Source organism: Nestor notabilis, unplaced genomic scaffold (assembly GCF_000696875.1).
Source record: "Nestor notabilis isolate BGI_N333 unplaced genomic scaffold, ASM69687v1 scaffold6987, whole genome shotgun sequence".
In the NCBI taxonomy this organism is placed as follows: domain Eukaryota; kingdom Metazoa; phylum Chordata; class Aves; order Psittaciformes; family Psittacidae; genus Nestor; species Nestor notabilis.
In genome coordinates, this window is record NW_009935988.1 from 1 (window position 1) to 21466 (window position 21466).

General features: G+C 40.5%; 1 protein-coding gene across 1 annotated transcript; it reads right to left on the reverse strand.

Annotated features, from left to right (window-relative positions):
• Window positions 1-657: 657 nt before the first annotated feature.
• Window positions 658-7780, reverse strand: OSTN (osteocrin; the record flags this gene model as incomplete). The annotated part of the gene is made up of 4 exons (XM_010018105.1): window positions 7721-7780; window positions 4756-4854; window positions 1811-2001; window positions 658-705 (listed from the first exon to the last, which is right to left on the reverse strand). Coding segments are annotated over exons 1-4 (398 nt in total), but the record flags the coding sequence as incomplete, so codon positions are not given.
• Between the last annotated feature and the right edge of the window lie 13686 nt (window positions 7781-21466).

A 21466-nucleotide genomic window follows, 5' to 3' on the forward strand; every position in this document is an offset into this window, starting at 1 on the left:
TGGTCAGGCAGGATTTCCCCTTAGTGAAACCATGCTGGCTGTCACCAACCACCTCGCTGTTTTTCATGTGCCTCAGCATGCTTTCCAGGAGAATCTGCTCCAAGATTTTGCTGAGCACAGAGGTGAGACTGACTGGTCTTTAGTTCCCTGGGTCTTCTACCTTCCCTTCTTGAAAATGGGGGTTACATTTCCCTTTTTCCAGTAGTCAGGAACTTCACCTGACTGCCATGATTTTTCAAATATGATGGACAGTGGCTTAGCAACTTCATTCGCCAGCTCCTTCAGGACCCATGGATGGATTTCATCAGGTCCCATGGACTTGTGCATGTTCAGGTTCTTAAGATGGTTTCGATCCTGATTCTCTCCTACAGTGGGCCTAAGGTCTTCATTCTCACAGTCCCTGTATCTGCCTTCCAAGACATGGGTGGTGTAGTCTGAGCACTTGCTAGTGAAGACTGAGGCAAAGAAGTAATTGAAACTACTCAGCCTTCTCCAAACCCACGGTAGCCAGTTCTCCTGATAGCTTCCAGAGAGGGCCCACATTATCCCTAGTGTGTCTTTTGTTTGCTACATACCTATAGAAGCCCTTCCTGATACCCTGGATGCTGTGTTTCCCCTCGCTCTGGTGTTGAAGGCATCCTCTCTGGAGCTACTCACCTTGGCAAATGACCGTTAGTGGCCAGTGATGACCGTTTCAGAGCCAAGCTGCTAGAAAAGCATGACATGAGTTGAGAATACCATGTACTTTTGATACGAAAGGCACTGCAGCTTCAAAAATTATCTTGTATTTCTTCCCCTGGAAAGGGAAAACATACTAAAAAGCAAACAAAGAATGGGATGATTTTGATCTCTTGAAGAGATATACAGAATAGAATGTTCTACTCAGGGTTTTAAGAATTTCATATTTTATCCCTTTTAGCTGCAGTCAAAAGATCTTAGTAGCTGACTGGGTGGATAAATGGAAAAACAGCAAGAAAATATTGCAAAACCGTTTGGAAAAAAAAAATACTTGTAGCATTCACTGGCTCATGTGAATATTTTCCACTTTCAGATTAAGCTTTAAGCATGTTATTAAATACATTGTGCCAATGGGGATTCCATCCAAAAGAAGACAGTTAGCAGAAGAAGGGAACAAGACAGTTAAGCTCTTTCAGATATAGCAAACAGCTTTGCCCCAAACTCACGGGCTCTCCTCACCAGTATCAAGCATCATTGCTTAGCCCTGCTATAGACATGCTTATCTTCAAGTGTGTACTGAGAACTTATGGCTGTACTGCTGCATTGATTAAACCCTGGCTTATCATAAATTGATCAAGGTCTTGAATCTCATTCTACTATCTTCCCATTTTCACAAGATGTTCTTCATCTTGGTATTCAAGACATGCAGATCATCATACCTCTTTTGATCCCAGCCTTGAGAATACCAGGCCCTCCCCCTCTGCTTTTAAACCTCAGGCATATTTTTGCTTTAAATAATCTCATAATCAAAAAGGCAGTTTTAAACTGAATTTTAGTTCATATCAGTGGAAAGAAGTGTGCTAAGAAAACTCACGTAAGCTTGAGTGTTCTTCGTTAGTTGTATGGCACCGTAGCAATAAATGAACTAGTGCATGTAGTATTCATCACAGCTGAAGGATTACACGCCATTCAACCAGAATGGTTTCCAAAGAGATTATGGCATCCTGATCAGAGGCACTTCACAACTGGCCATTAAACCTGCTGGTGGTTGAAGCTAACCCATCTGTATCCCAGACATTTACCAAAAGCCTTCTTCCAACTTTATGACTGGTAGGAGCATCTAAGGATTTACCTCTGTTTGCCTTTAACATCCACAGAGGTAGAAGAAATTCTGTCAATCGGGGAGCCAAATCCTGGGAAACTTCTTTTCTTCTTGGTCTCAGTCACCTCATTCTCCAGTGACACCAGCTCATCAAGAAGGAACAGTTTGGCTGCCAGGTTGGTGGCTGACTTCTCTTCACTGGCAGCAGAAGGCTCCAAAGGCTGCAAAAGAAAGAAGGAATGTTTTTGCTTGCTGCTTAAGTTGCAGAAAAAAAATTTCAACCAGCATCACAGCAGCAGTCCTGTAAATACATAATCACTAGAACAATGAATGTGGGATAAGGTTTTAAAACAAAGATCCTTCTGTGAAACATGGCCGTTTTCCACCCACAGAAGCTTGCTATAAAAGGTTGGGATTTTAATTTTTTTTTTTTGACAGAATTGTACTTGTCTTAATTATTTTTGCAAGAATTATCAAAATTCATTACTTCATAAAGCCTGTTTTTGCAGGCCAGCCCACTATCCCTATCTCAGCAGTGTGATAAGTATCACTTACAGCATGAGCCAAGTAATTCAATCCTTTTTAAAAATGCAATCACCACCACCAGACTCCAATATTCATCCTGATATTTTTCAGGAAAAAGGTTTTCATTTTTTAAATGAATGCTAATAAATAGTAATGAAAAATTCTACAGAATTTTCCATCCAGAGCTGACTAATTAAGTAACTGTTACTCAAAAAATATCCTAAGATAAACTTGCTCAGCACTGACATTCAAAGAATTTATGCAATAACATTATGTGGGGAGGAAGAAAGGAAAGAACTGTATGTTGAACTGACACAGTGTTTTGAACCTTAGTTATGTCATTAGGCATAACATCTTTTCAAAATCAAACTTTACTTTGCTATCCAGAACAGCTGGGTACATTGAGGTCTGTCAAGAGAGAAGTTATACAAATCAAAGTGAAATAGTCGTCTTCCAAATAACAGAAAAATAGGGCAACAGCTAGTCTACAAAAGATGTTAGGCTCAAATCATTCTTTCTTCAGATGAAACGTTTGCCTTCTTGCTCCACCTGATCTTCACAGAATTAGATAGAAATTTCTAACTAAAACTTTTATTATGTGACTTGAAACACATTTTCCTCTATCTTCAGAAGCACACCACTCTCTTATTCACACACAGTCAGTTTAGTACAAATGTAATCAAGCCATCACATGGGTGATTTTATGTGCTTGTCTCTATTGTGGTCTACACCATACTTGTGGTGGTGATGTTTCCCACTATTGATGGGTGGCACAACCAGTGATGGAGTGAATAAAACAGTGGTCTTTACATAAGGAGGAGGACATGACCACAATGATCACACAAATGATGTAGTACTGTTAATACTTTTGCAAAGGATCTCATACTGTCCTCTGATTTTACTTTTTATGAGCCTCAAGTGCACTGAGCAATGCTTTCTGTTCCCTTTCAGGGTTATAAAACTTTCATAAAGGTTTTCAGGAAAATTATGCCTTTAAAAAAATACTGAACTCTCCCGTCTGGTTAGTGGGGATACATAGCTACAATAATGTTTGAAACTAGAAGGTCAGAAATAGCCTCTGCTCTTGAATACTTCATGCAGTCCCACTTACTTTGTCTTAAAAAGGATATAATGGAATTGTAGGAAGAGACAGCTAAAATGATAATCAGAAGTAGACAATAGTTTTCCTGTGGTGAACCACTGAACAAAGTACAACTTCACAGATAAACAGAGATAACCGTGAGTTACAGGGGGTAGAATGGAAGGTTTATAAACTTATGAACAGCAAAAACGTGAATAAATACTAGCTTTTTTTTTTTTTTAACTCAAGAAAAAGAGTTTCTCGATCCACCCAGTGAAGTCACCAAATGGTGGATTTAAGATAAATACAGGGAGCAACTTATTAAACACAGCACATACATGCAGTGGAATGCATTGCCAAAAGACGTCATGGATCGTCAGCAGCTAAAAAGTGCCCTGGTCCAGTGCAAGCCTATGGAGATGTTCTGTTCTGTTCTTTTTTCTTTTTTTTTTCCCCACAAATAAATTGTTCACAATAAAATATTTCATTGTTAAAGACAGGCCACCAGGTCCTTGTAGCATCAGGACAGCAGTTGCTGCAGCACTGGTGTGCGGAGTGGTTCCCCCAAGCCCTATTTGCATAACAAATATTATTTTGTATAATCAGGGCATCCTCATTTGGAGACAGAGACTAAAGTAGAAGGATCCATCAGTATTCCCCTACAAGCATTTAGCTTCTAAGCTGATCTTAAAAACCTGTGTAAAGGCCCTACAGCCAAATAATGCTACTTTGATTAAACTTTCAGACCCTTGATTTTTCTTATGGCATAAATACCTTTCCTGCCAAATCTGTTCTGTGTCAGTATGACATAAAAAAAAAAAGAGCATGCGGTAGAAGTGTTTTCAGGTGCAATCTCTGCATATGCTGGATGAAACATGAGACAACTCTCCCATTTCATCTGCTGCTTTCCTCCACAAGCTTAGGCAAATAACTTTACACCTTCCCTCTCCTGGTCTGTTCAGCCTCCTTTAATTTGTAACTTCTGTCTTCTGAAAGCTGCAGACTTCTCATGCTATTATTTGTCTTTAAGAAGAAGAATGAAACCTTTCCTTCAGTGTCATAAGTTTGCTTCCCCTCCTCCATCACCTTCTTCCCCTCTTCAGGAAGTTTTCTACCGGAAGTCACTGGACAATGTTTTAAGACACACAAAATCCCATGGGATTTCAGGAGATTCAGTTGCATGAATCATTCTGTCTGTTCTCCCAGAGCCACACAATTTGCATCACTTTCTTCACCAGGCTACTCCTTTGCCTTTGTGGAGTCAATATTGGTTGTTTACCTTCCAGCACTGGATACTGTGTTGTCTTCTACACTCTGCGGCAAAGAATAACCAAAGGATATGTGACTACCAGCAGAAACATCCACCTACCTCTGGAGCTGCCTCCACAAGGAGCACTGAGGTAGAACGCCACTGCAGCAGGGTAATAACAAGGGCCAATTGCACCACAACAAGCTGGAACTGCAGCATCTGCGAAAGAAAACAATCTGTTAACAACTTCACAGCTGCGTTCCCTTGGAACCTAGCTCCAAAGGTCTTGAAGTGAAAGCAAAGGGAGACTGTTCCATGGCTGTTAATATGTTTTATCTTACAGAGTCACTGTATAAACCCCACCAGCTGAATGCTTTTCACCTTTGGGTGCAAAACGAGCTCCCTTCTCTTTCTTTCTTTACAGCCCTACAAAACTTTTATTTCCTTTCTGCACATAGCTCAGTCCTTGAAGTGTCAGCAGCAATGACCTCAAACTTGCGTTAAAATCGGATGAACTAGACACTCACTTGTAAGCAGGGAAACTTTAGCTCTTAGTCACCCAGGTTGGCAACGACCTCCCCAGTGCTGAACAGGTGCTTAAACCTGTTACAGAAATCACACACCTCTCCAGCAGCATTTTGAAAATGAGGCTGCATTTCACCAGTCCTCACATGAGTTAACAGTAGCCACAACTTCCAGGATCTTCCTGGGATCCTGAAAAAAAATTGTGCAGCTCCCACACCTGAAAAAAATATATTCCAGGTGGGAATATTTTAGCTGATGTTAATAAGAACTAGGCTGGGGCCTTTAGTGCCAAAGGTATCTGCTAATTTGCGGATTACTCCGTCTCCAGGTCCTGCCCAGGAGCGTAATTCAAGCCTGATTCTGCCATTCTTTGCTGATTCTCCACTTGGCAAAGCAGAAATAGAAAAGATGTATAAATACATTTCTATGGCTTATGATAGTTGTTTCATCCTCTATATAGAAAATTTCCCATCAGGCAGTAATACATGGTAAAAAACATTCGGCTTTGTAATTTTTCCCCACACTACAAAGGAGAAAAGCCACAAAACTGTTAGAGTCTAGTTTTATAAGGTAAAGATATAATATTTGTAGTGTTGTTTCTTAAACACTTGGCTTTTTCCAATATGTTTTACGTGTGCTTCTGTATTCTGTTATTTGGTTACCTCATTATATATGTACAATTTTTTTTATATATATTGTCCATGAGGGATCAGCAGTGAGGAAGAAAGCTGCTGGTTGTTCTGTAGGGGTGAAGCAGACTTAGTCCACTGGAACCAAAGGACAAAGTCAAAGCAATAAGCCAGGTGGTACCACTGTCTCTCAGTTCAGTGGCAACAGCATTAAAGTCAGACAAGAGTCTGTCTGGGTGTTTTTAAAGCTGTAACCCTCCACAAGGTATATTTTTTTTATGTGGGTGTGCATTGAAATTTGAAGTAGTAGTAGTCTACTACCTTCACAGGTAACCACATCCTGATTATTTGGATACAGAGACATAAAAATAAATGGCAAGGTTAAAAACACAGGTTTTTATGATGGTTTAATGTCTGTGCTGGTATTCATTCAAACCAAGGACCAAATTGCTAAAAATAGCAACTGGTACACTAATCAAAATAATCATTAAGGCACCTGCAACACAAAAGACATTTGATTAACTGGTCAGAACTTGATGACAGCTAAATTAGAAGAGAAGGAAACTGCAAGACTTAAAGCTTGGCTCTAGTTCCCATGGAAATTAGTAGCTGGTTTAAAAAAGAGCAAAACTTAAGTCCAGCAAAAGCCTGTTATGCTGATTCTCATGCACTGGTGGGACCAAAGCAGAAGAAAGAAGCAGGGTTGTTCTACCCAAAGTAGTTTAGCTCTAGAAAAGCATTTGCAAAACTTGCGGTGCAATGAGGATTATGTAAACATAATCAAAATCACACTGTCTTCTGTCAGTCAGGGACTTCACTTTCCATCTTCAGCCATATCACAGTATCTTAGTTGTTAAAATAAGTTGTTGCTCTTCCTCCTGGAGCTCATCTGAGCAATTGGTTAAGCAGAGCCCTCCTGCCAAAAGGGGCTTTTCCAGCCATGCGCTGGCTTTTGCTTTACCCCATCCACATTTTACCTTGACCCATTCCAAGAGAGACCTAGAGTGAAGCTTGGCAGTATTTGTTACTGAAGGAGAATAAGCAAAGCTTTTATGACCACGTGGGCCTTTGCAAGACTCACCTTTACCACTTCTGTTGAATTTTCATTGTTCTGGAAAACACTTTACCATCAGTCTCACAGAGATAGGTCAAGGGATTGGGGTATAATTCCATGTCTTTAGTATCTCAGGGTCTGGTCTGGTGTTATTTGGAATAAAATATGGTTTACCTTTCACTAAATGTAATTGCAAGTCTGAAAGTCAGACATACGTATGTGCTTTAGTGATATGTTAGCTTGAAAAGTATCAAAACTAAAATTCCTCATATAACTAGGTATCTTGTTGCAGGTCCAATTAAAATAAAATTAAAGATAAAAGAAAGAACATTATCCTACCTTATCAAAGCAGTATAAACATTCAAAACTTCTTCTCAGGAATATGTGCAGAGTCATTTTCCAAGAAAAGATCACAAGAAAGCAAAATTCTTTACCAAACGAACTGTAAGTCTCCAACATCAAACCAGAAAACTTAAAAGATGTTTTTCTTTTAAAGAAAAAAAAAACAACAAAGCAACACAAAACAAAGCAAGAAACACAAAATAAAAACCCAAAATGACATCTTGAAGATAAGTGGGCTGAACAAACCCCAGACAGCATGCAATTCATCACTAAGCTCCAAACCCATTGCCTGTCAAAAATGGTAACAGCTATCATTGCTCTTACCCATTTGAACTATCATATTTCACATTACTGTGGAGATTACTCTGTAAGCATAAATCATAAGAGCTTTGTTTTTCTTGCTGGCCCATTAGGAAGAGAACTGAGGCAAGATATCAACGCCTTGCACCATAATCTTTCACTTCAGCTGCCACTATATTGATGACTATGCTCTGCTTGTTGTTGCAACACCAGCATGGCAGATGTCTGAGCTCACCTGCAAATGAGGACCTTGCTCTTGCAACGAGCATGTTGTGGAGGAGCCCAGAAACTCCATGGGCCTTGTGCTGTATGCTCTCAAGCTGACCTGGTGCAGAGCCAAAGCACGACTATCCCACAGGTACTGGGAAGCTCCTAGCGGTGCCCATTAGGACTCCAGACCTTCTGCTTTACGAGCACTGGGATGGTACTGATGAGCCTCTATCACCTGTTAGACAAAAGGACCTCTTCCAACTGGCTGGGGGAAATCACAGATGTGTATGCAAAACAGTTACTGAGGTATTTTATCGCTACTTCAGTGCTACAAAATAGAACCTATCTTAATCAAACGTACCACTGAGTCCTAACTTTGGCCTTACTAGTCTTGGAACGGACACCTGATGATAATCTACCCTGGCCAAAAAAGTTATGATGGATGAGTATCTTACCGAAAGAACAACTTCAGAATGGCTTGTGTGTAGCTCTGACAATAAGTCTGGTCCTGCTGAAAAAATTTGCCCTACTTTTCAAAGCTGTAGGGTAGATCTTCTGATCATGGTCATTACCACACAGTGAAAAATACACCCATATCAGCATTTCTAGTGATTTCAAAAATTCCTAAGGGACCTTGTGTATCTCAAATGTAAGTTTCTAGTCACGTAAATATTGAAGAAAAGGAAGAAAAGTCTAAACAAAACCCACCCTCAGAAACAAGAGCAGAGTCCAAACATAGGTTGAAGTGGTGGTTTTTTTCTCATCCCACAGGTGTGATATGGAGCATTTCTTACATACTGCTTTCTAAAAAGATACTGAAGCAAGACATTGAATCGTGGGACTCAGTAGTGAAATTGAATATAAGCAGTCAGTGTCAGATTGTGCAGTAATAATTTATGGAGTAGGTGTAGATTTTTAAACAATGCCACGTATTTCCATTAGATATATGGTATAGACATTGCTAACTTCTACAAAGTAAATTGCCCTCTATTTTCAGTTTCCTGACTGTGTATATAAATAGATGCAGGTAGGTTTCATCTGATGGAATCAGAGAGAACTTAAAATTCATGGACTAAAACAGGAGGTGTATGAGTAGTTATTTTGAGATAATGCCTAGGTATTTTTGTGTTCCAAATGAAACATTCTGTCAGACAGTATTTCAAGGACAAGGATGTTCCACATTCTGAAAATTAAGTTCCTTAAAGGTTTCTCAAGAAGGCATTTTGATTAGTCATTACTTTTCAAAGTCTTCATTTCAATAATCACACTCACTGTAGCAATACGATTTCCTGTGTTTGGTCCTGACATGTTTTGATATCACAATGACAGTCATCTTTGCCTGCATTTTACTGAATTCTCTATTATAAATGCTGACTAAGCTATTAATAGCTGTGCTTTTGGTAGGCACAGATTTGGTCAGAGATGCTCAGTATACAACTATTCCTACCATCCGTACTCAGATAAAACAGATGCAGCAACGGCTTAGTTCCTTCAGGGCTTGGACTAGACTCTGCAGTGACCCTGCCTGTGGAAGACACGAAGCTAGTGGGAGCATCATACAAACTGCAAAGCTCATATAAAGAAAGACTGAAAATGTGTCCTCTAGTTCCAACGCAGAATTTGGAAAGCATACAAATGAACACAGCCTTGCTGAGGTACATTTGCTTAACAGACACAAGCACAATTCAGAAAAAAAATAACTAACAAAGGTGGACAAACACTTGTGGAAGACCAGTCAGTGTTGGTCCTCATCTCTTCATTTGAACAAAAAGCATGAAACCAAATGGCCACACAGAACAAATGAGGCCACTTTTCCTTAGAATGGGCAGGAAGGAGACAAGTTGGACATCTTGCAAAACTGACTACACTGTGTAATAAATCTATTTTTAACAACAAATTTTAGAAATTTAAACCCCCAAGCTCAAATCAATTCCGCATATGTAGGAGACCATGAAGCTGGAGACACAAATAGAAGTGGCAAAATCTGTCTAGAAACCTCAGGATTATTATATAAGGAAGATGATATGAAGTGTAAGAAAATATCTCTTAATGGGAAGGACCTATTTGCACCTTTCCAAAGTAAGGTAATTGAGAGAGCTGCAGTATTTCTGGTATGCATAATGGAAAACAAAACATTATTAGACTATTCTTCATTGCCAACAAACTCTCAACCCTCTGCTATTTATATATGTACTAACTGAACGCGCCAACTTTTCTAACCATTTCTAACAATTTTACATTTAGATTTCTTTAGCATGAGGACTAAAACCATTCACTATTAGAGTGCCATCTTCAGCATTTGAGGTAAAAACAAGAAACCTTTCTATCAATAAAAATCAGTAGATAGATTTCTATATTAGAAAAAATATCTCCTTTCCTTTCAACATTGGAGTGGTAAGTGGAAGTTCTTCATACCTGGTATGAAGGATATATTAGCAGAATACATTATCAATATAAAATATAGACCATTTAAAGCCTAGTAAAAATATCCTTCAAGATATGCCTTCAAGATAACCTCTTAAGACACAAGAATGGCATTGGAATTTCTTAACGAGACTCAAACACTGATGCTGATTTACTGGTTAAACACTTAAGTGTTCTGAGCAAGGATATTACTTGAATAAAAGTCTTGGGGAAGATGCATTGCAAATGGAAATTAGAGAGTATAATCTGTTTCTCTGAGTTGACTAAAATGAAAAAGAAAGTTGCAATCACTTGCAATCTTTGTTAAGGTCAATCAAGAGAGCTCTTAAAATTGTTGCGTGGTCCACATTTTTAATTTGCTGTGTATGACCAGAGAGGCCATGCATTCAAAGAGTGAAAACAAAGCCCTAATCTACCAAAATCAGCGTAGCAGGTATTTACAAATACTGAAGAACACCTGGCCCAGTCACTTGTATTTTGCAGTTTTCCCATCATTTACACCATAGATTTGCCTGGTTTAGGGTGGATTTCTTGAATATAATTATATTCATAACGTTTTACAAGAAAAGTAGATTGAGCTGAATTTTGAATACAGGTGAGCAGAGGCAGATATATGTAATAATTTGCCTCAGGCTCTCTGAGTGAATCAGTGGGCAGGAGCACAAAATGTTCCTGCAGCTCCTCAGCTTTCAGCTCTGAACTCCCCATGAGAGGATGGTCATTCCAAATTGAAAAGCCAAGTAAGGAATGCTAAAGGCACTATGTGCTTGTGCTTCAAAAATTAGTGGATTTTGAACTTTATTGTAGCCTCTGGACATCTAAACCAAAGGTTACTCACTTGTATTTACTTGTACAACGCCAGTCTGGGAGGCAAAAAGAAACAGTGAAATAGTTTTTAACTCAGAATGAAGAAATTACAATGACTATCACTGAATCAGTGTCTGCCCTCATTTACAAAGCTGAAGTAGTCAGATCACTGGATAATTGCTCTGTGTAGGAATGTTTTTGCAAGGTTATTCTATTATTGCAGGACTGTGGAAGAATCTGGATCAACATCTTCCTAATATAGTATATAATAAAATCCTCTTGGAGATTCATAAATTAAAGACATTCCATAAATCATTTATCTTGTGGCTTACCGTACATTACATGCAGCAAACTTGTCTACCACATGTTATTTAGTAATGCAGAGGAACTATTATGTCATAGCTCTTCAGATGATTTTAAGAAATACCATGCATTTGACACTAACATATACAGAGGAAAGTCCATAATTATATACACAGACAGTAGTTTACTGCAAAGCACCGCAAAAGCATAAAAGTAACTAGTCACTGTTGTAAAATACACTGACACATTTAGTCTAAATATTGGCTGATTAAGTGAAGGAAGTTTCCACTGGATATTATTAGTTCAGTTTTAGTACCAAAAATATTAGGTGATAAGCATCTTATTATCTTAATCCCAAAGTGGAAAAAGAAGCTGTGCCTTTCCCATCAGACATGAGCATGTGTATACCTTGTGCATGCCTGTTAATACAAAAACTTGAAAAAAAAATAAAAGGAAGCAAGCACAGACAGAAGGGAAGAAAGCTTCTGTAAACAGAGCAGAAGACACAAAACAACCCCAAACCATCTCTGTCCTCACTCCTCTTACCTTGCATTGGATACAAGAAATTCCAACCTTAATGGTCCTGCTATGTTCTTCCCCCTAACTTGTCCCTAATGTTCAGCTTTCTTTCAGAGTTTTTATAGTCTCTGCTGTAGGCTACAAACTCCAATCCCTGCCTTTGCTTTCTCTTACATCATTTCTAAAGATTTTCCACTGATCCTTGCCCTAAACCTTTCTCTGTCCTGCACATACTTGCCTCACATTTGTTATATTTATTGCTCTGATCAAGATGATTAGGTTATAATTAAAGGTCTCATTTTTGTCGTGGTTTTTTTCTTTTTTTCTTTCTAGATTCAGACAGGCATAGGGGTGGAAAGATTTTCAGCAGCACCTCCAGTCCTCTAACCTCTCACTTTTGCAAACTGCAGTACAGAAACCTGATGTCCTGGTAATTTTTTTGGTGGTGTTTTTAACTTTATTTCTCAATGACAACAGGAATAACTTTAGAAGGACTGCATTAACTTCAGGAAGAAATGAATTAGTGCATTTTAGCAAACTGACACTATTGTAACATAAGCATAAAAAAATGAGTGTGTTTTGTAAAGCAAGTCACAAGAATTTAAGTCTTTAAGACACTTCATTTCAGTTATAGAAATGATTGCAAAGTGTGAGCTATGAAGATGCCTATCTTCCCTAAACAGTACCAGAGGATCTATTTCTTTCCCTGTTTGCCTCACTAGAATAAGTCTATTGCCCCTTTTTTTAAATTTCAGTTTTTAATTGATTCACACAGCAATTGCAGACCAGTTTTGGGGTCTAAAATTCCAGCCTTTGCAGGCTGCAGTTAATTCATAGTGAGTTTATTCTTTAAATAGATAGGCACAGTACTTTAAAATAGTTTTTACTCTGACTTGCTAAAAGCTCTTCCTACAAGCAATGGAAAGCAAAACGAAATTTCAAATGCAACTTTGAGATAGGTGGGAAAAATTTGGCAGCCAGGAAGCAAAAGCTTTGATTTCGTCATCTGCCTTGATCAGAATGATTAGAGAAAGTCAAGAGTTTAGTCATATTGTAACACAGCTCATTTCCCAGATAAGGATGGCTGCAGAATTTTGCAGAGCTGACCTAAAGCACCAGATCAGGTTAGATCATTGCAAAGCATGTTTTTGTCACGCTGCCTGACTGAGGTATCAAGGGAAAAAAAGAGCCAGTGGAGAACGAGAGGCTGATTTTGCACAACACATGAACACAACACAAATGTACAGCCCCAGAGAACAAGGAGAGGCAAAGCAAGAATTTCTATAGCATCTCTCAGTACAGGCAGATGCAGAAGCAGAGCATGGCCCAGTGTGGTGCTTCACAAATAAGCATCAGCCACATGAGCACCCATGCTGATGTCAGGCTGGAGCAGGTAGGTTGGGACCATTTTCCGTCGTAGGGCCCAGCAGAACACTCATGACAGCTACAGAGATCCAAGTGGGCTCTGTGGATGCTAGAGCAGTAGCAGAATCAAAAGGGTAGAGCCAAACAATGCCATATTGCTGCAACTCAGCTACAAATGCTGCTACAGGAGAACTGGACTAATGCTCCCTTTTACAGTACTACCTGCATTTAGATGGTGGCTTGTTGCTGGAGTTCCAAGGACATTGCAGTACTTGACTGATGTATAAAACGTGAGCAGGATCTTGTGGGAGAAATTAAAAGCATGACCTAACCACTAGATATTATCAGATTCATGGGGTACCTTTGCTACATACTATGAGGTGCTGCCTACCAGCTACTGGAGTTCTAGGTACTCAACTCCTTTTTATTCTGTTGGAAAGATACAAGGCAGCACTAACAGGCATGTACTCCTCTTGGGAGTTTTCACAAGCCCTATCTCAAGCTTTTAAGCAGGATCTCTGTAGGGCTCCATTCTGTTACCATGTTTGGTGGTGATGAAGCTGGTAGGAGACATGGGCTGTGCCACTGAGAGTAAGCTGATGACAGACAACTGAGTGCTGCTAATGTGGTAATTTCAGTATTTCACAGCACAGGGTGAAGTGTAGACAATGACCAAGACTCAGCTGGCCAATGTTTAGCACCTCATCAGAGTGAGTGGGACAGTGAGCTGCAGAAAAACCTGGAGGAGAAATGCAACCATATTGTCATCTCCTTTGGCTCCAAGAGGACGTCTAAGACCTGGTATTAAAATTTGCTTTTAGGCTCTCCACTGATCAACGATCCTATAAGAAAGCTCCATCCACTTTTGTACCACCTGGGCCTACTGTGAGGTTGTGGCTTTTTCTTTTAGAAAAGTAACATGCACTTTTTCTATTTCAAAAAAAATTTATCACTGTGCTCTTCCCACAAAAGCAGACAATCTAGAAGATTTCAGAAATGGTTGCTGATGCACACAACTCACATCTCTGAGGTGTGAAAGACTCAGATCTGAGTAATCAGTCGTCTTCATGGGCTGCTACTGACCTTCAAATAGGACATATGTTACCAGCACACAGTGTTGGGGTTTTTTTTGGGGGGGAGGGGAGAATAAAAAAAAAAAAGAGAAAAGAAAAGAGAATAGTGTATTTGAGTGTTAACTTTTAATTTCCTGTTCTAAATTGACCCAGATTTAGCAACAACTTACAGATACCTTTTTGACATGTTCTGGAGAAGGCTATTAAGGAAGACTTCCCAGATAATGAAGAAGGTATATGGTGGTGACATAGCTGGCAGAGTGCCCAAGAAACAGACATCCTCAGCACTACTGTGGTTTAATTATACTATAAGTATAATTAAGTTAGGGCAGCCAAGAGTTTGGAAGGAATCTTTATTGCCTTAACCATAAATGAATAAAAAAACATAATGTGATTTTCTCAACTATGAGGACAAAAAGAAGGAAACTGGAAGAGGTAAGGACACAAGACATGAAGCTTTTTTTGTTACTATTCAAAAGAAAGACAAACTTGCATCCCTGCTGCCCTCATACTCTCACAAAGCAATTTCCGTAATTCAACACTAGTTTGCAAATCAATTGAGCTGGCTCGATGTTTTCCTTAATTCCTTTAGTAGACAAGTTCTTACTCAGAGAGCAGGAGTTAGCAAAGGTTCACTTCTGTAGGTGTTGAGCAATCTTGCTCTTCATCGTCCTTCCTTGTAGAAACTATATTTGGGTTTGTCAGACCTCATCTTTAAAATCTTGTGAATACACATGCTTGCTAGGTTTCTGTATTGTGCTTTTAATCTTTTTCTTCTCCCACTAAAACATGACCACCACAGATTTTTCTGTCAATATATAAGAGGGTATTTCAGAAACCAAGCTGATTCCCACCTATTTTTGTGTAGATATACAAAGCCAGACAGCAGATGACTCACTGTAAAGCAGAACTACACAAAGAGATCCTGCATTAACAATGTGCATGCATGTTTTCTAATTAAAGGTACATTCTACCTTGGAAGGAAAAACTATGTTAAGACAGCTATTTTTAAATCTGCAAACTATCATAGTAGCTTTTGCTGTGTCACTTCTATTTAAGATGACTCCTTGCAGCTAGATTGTGAGAAACAAAACCCACAAAGAGAAGGTAGCATATAAAACTGAAGACAGTAACATTCTTCAGAAATGTTAGGCTTCCTACTAGCAGTTTCTATATACGCACTTCTAAAAAGTCCTTTGTGCTCGAATTAAGTGCTTGTGATAGGTGCTGGGTCATGACATGTAAGAATCCATAAAAAGCACTCACAAAACAAAAAATCCTCCAAATGTTTGTTGAAATGCAGGTTTTTTCTGTAATAGTCATGCTATGATGAAGAACGGTGCATTGGGAAATATAAAAGACAATTTATCTTTTCTGCCCATGTCATTGTTTTGTAGTCTAAGATCTCCATGAGGAGTGAAGATGACCAAGAAGAGTGACAGGGCCTTTTGTGCTATGGATATGGTGGTTCATAAGCTAAGGGCAACAAAACCTCTTTGTATAAGAGGTCTCAAAGTACAAAGCAAATAATAATAATTATGGGACAATATCAGCTTGGTCCTAATTCAAACTGGTAGCATGGAAGTGAAAATGAATAGACTGTGTTTCCATCCCCTCTAGCTATGCTATGTGGAGTCAATGCTAAACGCAAAGATAAACTAAGAACCAGCTCCATCTTTCTGTGCTAAGAGGGAAGAGAGGGAGCGGTGCTAACGTTTTCACACTGCCTCCCCAGTCAAAGACGTGTACTGATGTCACCTGTCACTGAAATAAACTCTTCTTGACACATGAACCTTTGTGGCATGGTTCACAAAGCACAGAGCAGCACAGCGTGTGTCTTGGCTGCAGAGCGTGTATTCCAGCTCCAGAGCTAACTGCAAATGTGGTGATGTAGCACAGCATTGAGTGCGCGGCAGCAGCTTAAATTCAAAGACATGCTCGCAAGAAGAAAATACTTGTCTGTGCTGAAACTTTGTCCTGGCCTTACACTTTATTTTTTCCCCCCCACAACTGATCACCATTTTCTGTGCAGAGCTGAGATGTGGAGCTTGGTTCATTGGCATCAGGAGAAAGGATACGGAAGAATTAAAAACGCAGCTAAGCAGCAAAACGACGACAACAGTCGGGGGTTGAAAGGGGAAGGTGAATTATAGTCTTCAGACAGAAACCAGTGGTGTGGGACCTGGGGACAGAGACCCATGGAGCACTCACAACATCCCAGGATGCTGCAGGAATTGTCACCACTGGTTTCTCACCTGAAATGCAGGTAGAGGAAGATGAAGTCATACGAAAGGTGGGGCTGGGCAGGCGTTTCTCCCTGGAAGCAATTTCTGCACCAAATTATGTTACTAAGGAATATACCACACACACCCTCCCCACACTGCTGGTAAACCCATCCCTGGAATGGTGGCTTGTACAGCAGGACCATTCTGTGCTGGAAGACATTAGAGCAAGCTGTTAGTGTAAATCTGGAAGTTCAGAAAAATTGATGCTGGCTGATTTGATTTCCTTCCATGTTTTTCTCTGGTTTAAATGTACTTACGGATTAGCTCCTGCAAGGGACAGCACAGACAAATGTTGTTCTAGAAATTAAGGTCTCTGGTATTTCTAAGAACTAAACATCTCGTGACAGTTTGCCTTGGCCAAATTCTACTACATTACTGGGTCACATTTCCTCTGTCACTTCAACTGGACAGAGACCTTTCCTTGTCAGACTCTGCACCTTTCTGCAGCGAGGTTGTAATTTGTTAAACAGCTGCAGCATCGCAACTGGATTAATCCAGGATAATCCAGTAATCATTTTCTACTACAGCACAAACATTAATCAGTCAGTCATCGCCCTCTAGAGGTGGTCACGTTGCGGGTAGAGCTGATTTGGGTTTGCTGGAAATGAGTCATCTGATAGACCAAACATTTTGTATGCAGCAAGAAGAACATACTTGCTGATTGGAGCAGATCCATACACCATTACAGGAAGAAATTACTAGAGCACTGACTATCAGCTCCTCGATTATTCCTTCCCTGTCTCGCTTGAGAGGTCACCCAATTTGCAGCATTTTTCATTCATATATTTTGCAGTTACGGTACTGAAGAGAGGAGTTAAGCAGAGAGAGAGATAACTATATGACACAGCTACAATGAAAAGCAGTAAAAATAACCCCCAGACTAAACTCTCTTCTTTCACAGCTTATTTTTCTCCAGCAATGTGCATAAATTAAACCAGTGCACAACCGCATTAGTCGATTGTGCCCATGCAAGCTGAATGTGTTGGTGTGACAAAAGCAGGAGGCCTTTACGTATAAATACAACAATGCACTTTCATTTCTTTCTTGACTGTTATGGCTAAGAAATTTTTAAAGGAAGAATATAAAGAGTGATGAATAGCAAGTAACTCACAATATAATCGAGTGATGAATGTACTGTTTCATGCATGCAAAGACCTGGTTTGAACAGGTGAGTATTTATTTAAGGACAAATTCTTCTGTGCAGAGAGAGCCTCAGCACAGGATTCTGGAGGCAGGAATAACTCATGGCCAGGTTTCCCCAGCCACATCCTCTTTTTTCCAGCTGGAAATTCTGTCTAGGTGGAATTCAGCAATTTTTCACATTTTCTTCTGGCAGGCTGGCTGGATGCACTGCCTTGCCTACATATGTAGGGATTCTCCAGGTATCCACACAAATGTACAGACCATCTGCACATGTGCAGCTCTGTACCTGTTGGCCACATTTAAACAAAAAAAGAGCAGAAGTCCAGGATCCCAGTAACCATCTCCTTGAGAACATTACCCTGGGATTCAGGAGACCTGTTTTCTGTTACAGAATCACAACATGGTGGAGACTGGAAGGGACCTCTAGAGATTGCCTAGTCCAACACCCGTGCTCAAAGCAGGGTCAACCAAAGCAGCTTGGTCAGGGCTGTGTTGAGTTTTGAATATCTGCAAAGGTGGAGACTCCACAACCTCTCTAGGCAGACTGTTCATTGTTCAGCCACTGCCACAGTAAAAAAACCAGCCAAACAAACAAACATAAATCTGATGCTTATGTGGAACTTCCTGTATTCAGTTTGTGCCCACTGGTTTTTGTACTATTACTAGGCACTGCTAAAGAGAGTTTTGCTCTGTTTTCTTTCTCCCCCATCAGGTATTTATATGTATTGGTAAATTCACCCCTGCTATACAACCCCAGCTTGCTCAGCTTCTGCTCATATATGCCAGATGCTCCAATATGTGGTCCTTCCAGTATGTCCATGCCTCCCTTGTACTAGGAAGACCAATACTCTAAATACATGCACACGCTAACACAGCCTGGGATACTGTAAGGGCACTACTGGCTCATGGTCAACCCTCCCACTTCAGGTCTTTTCTAAAAGTTGCTTTCCAGACATTCATCCCTCAGCCTGTGTAGGGGCATGGGGTTAGCCTCAGCTTCACTTCTGCCTTGTCTAGATGACCTTGGATTCAGCTCTCTGGGACTTAGTGTCCAAAGTGACAATGCTACTGGCCTTCTTTTGTAAAGAGATTTCAAACTTCGGTTGTCCAAGGTGGGTGTCATTTTCATTTGTCCTTCATAGGTAACTACCTTATCATCCTCTGTCAATATGTGGTGGCTCATATTGACAACTTGCTTCCATGTGGGCTTTCATAGCAGTCACTGTCCTGATGTGCAGGTGCCTTAGATTTATTTACCTTCTCTGCTGCAGTGTCCTTTCTTTAGGAGCTTACACACACACACACATTATTCTACTACACTACAGGTCTAGAAACAGAGGCAGAATACTGAGCACTGTATAGTATGCTATGCCTAGGGGCTATGAAGTCCTGTTCAGATCATTATGACATGGAAAATGCCCTTTTATCTTACCAGCTTTTTCCCCCTCTGTGGCAGCTGTATCCTAGCCTAGCCTAGAAGCCAGGGAGAACTCCCAATTTTGTTCCTATAGGAAGTGCAGGGCAGTGAACATTATCCAGTCCCTTCTGCATGGAATTGAACAATTTGTGCTTGATTAAAGCTGAGACTGCCAGCCTCAGAAAACTCAAGGTCCTAACGTTGCCTGCTTATTCTTACTGTATGTTTCCTTGTCCTCTGCATCACGCCACACATGGCCAGGTCCTTCCCCTCTGCAGGCCAATGTTTGTCTTCCGTGAGGATCTCTGCCCTGAAGCAAACTGGATTCCTTCATGGGTTTTCCTACCCTCATTTGAAGTTAGAGTGTCCAAGCACTTTGGAAATAAACAATGATTCATATATTTTCACAACACCTTTAGGGGCAAAGAAGTACAATTATCCCCTGCCAAATTTCTAAGCCTAGTTCTAGAAGTACATGTTTGTCACAAAACCCGACTCACATGCAGCAGAACGCAGGCTTGTACTATGCACAGCAGTAAGTCACTATAACTATAGGTATTGCTGCTGGCATACTAATGGAGCTGCATAAATCATTATTGATTCATGTGAGCAACGTAATCCTCTGGGCTTCAGTTACTCACACCAAGCTGGGTTATGTCCAAAATCCACATACTGCCCTCCCTGAGACTTGGTTGCTCTCTGGAGCCTGTTCAGTGCTTCTCCCTACCTGTCCTCTTGTCTTCACCTTCACAGAGGACCTCAACATCTTATACAAGAACATTAGAAGAAGGGACAAAACCACCTTCCTTCCACTGGGTTGACCCATTTATCCCAGGTGTGAATCAACTGGATTGCCTGTGGGAAGAGGCTGGCCTTCTACCTCCGTAAGGGTAGAAATACTGGATTTGTGCTTACTTTACAATTAGACTTGGAACCCAGGAGCAAGAACATAATATAGTTTCTTATGTAACCATGTATTTATTTTGGTTACATGCGGCTTCAAGACAAATCTGAAATGATGCTGGACTGTGCTGCTGCCCTCAAAAGAAGCTTGTGAGCAGAGTAACAATAATGTTCTGCTGCTGAAAATGATGTGCTGGGCTTTATGGTCAGCTTTTAGGTTTGAATGCTTTTATTCCACTTTGATATTTGAGCCCTCCCCTCAAAGCAAATCCTTCGAATATGTACATGGCTCTCCAAGCAATGGTCATGGGAGGACATAGACAGGCACAAAAAAAGATGCTGACGGCATCTGAAAATAATTTGCAATCTCTTAGCCGCATGAGCTCAGTCGCATTAACATAGTGATTTAAATACTGTGGATAGCTTTTCTGATGTTCTTTTAGAAATTTCTTATTGGAATTATTAGATGTCCAAAACATTTAAAACCAACTAACCTGTGGAATGAAACAGAGCAGATAATACTGACTAAGCACTCCAAACCCTGTCTTCCAGCTGCAAATCAAGCACATTGGCACCAACCACACAACCCCAGTGACCAGGAACTGGACTACTGAACTGCATCATGTCACAGAATTTTGGATGTCACAGCACAAGATGCTTCATGGGTCTGAAGCACCTACACTCCCCACAGCCCAGCTTTGCTGTAGCAAAGCCTAATTGTTAGGAACAGGGAGTGCCCATTTCACTGGGATGAATTGGATTCTCACTAGACCAAATAGATAGCCAACAACCAGAAGATGCAGCCAGCTACCAGCCAGTCCTGGTCTTCTCATCCTAGACACAGGACTGGCTTCGATTCAGCCAGGTTATAAATGGAGTAACTGTTCTTAGGTCAATAGCCCTGATAGCAGAATGTGCTGTCATTGTACCAATGTCAGTGGAGCAATCTGTGATTTCACTAGTACTAACAAAACCAAAGCATGGCTGCACAGAATGAGAGAAAATTCAGATACTGCTTCTTCAAGGCATTTATCAACAACCAGTACCTGAAGCACGTCAATCCTACCCTCCTTCCATCCCTTTTCCACCTGGTTTCTCAGACCAAAGGCTTTCTTTTATTATTCAGTGATTTTTCTCCCCCTCCCCTCCATCTCAAGCAGGTCCCTCTATTGCCACACAAATAACACAAGGTAACCAGCACTGTCCTCAGGGAGCAGCCACAGTTAATGAGCAGCATTTGACACTCGACTGCAAACCTCTCCCTTCGACTGGTGTCTGCACAGGCTCTTGAGGCTTCAGACAGCTGGGAACATCAACCCGAGAGTCTCCAGGTTGTTTTCTGGAGGGTATGGGAAATACCCTGTGTCACAAAAGGGAGTTAAGTTAAGCGTACAGCCACACGGTTAGAAAGCAGAGAAACCTCAGCCTGCAGCTGACAGTGACAGATGACTGTAGGTGCTGTGAGTGTTCGCTGCTCCTCACATTACCCAAATGTCAGGGTTTTAAAGTGATGTTATTAAAGCACCGCAGGA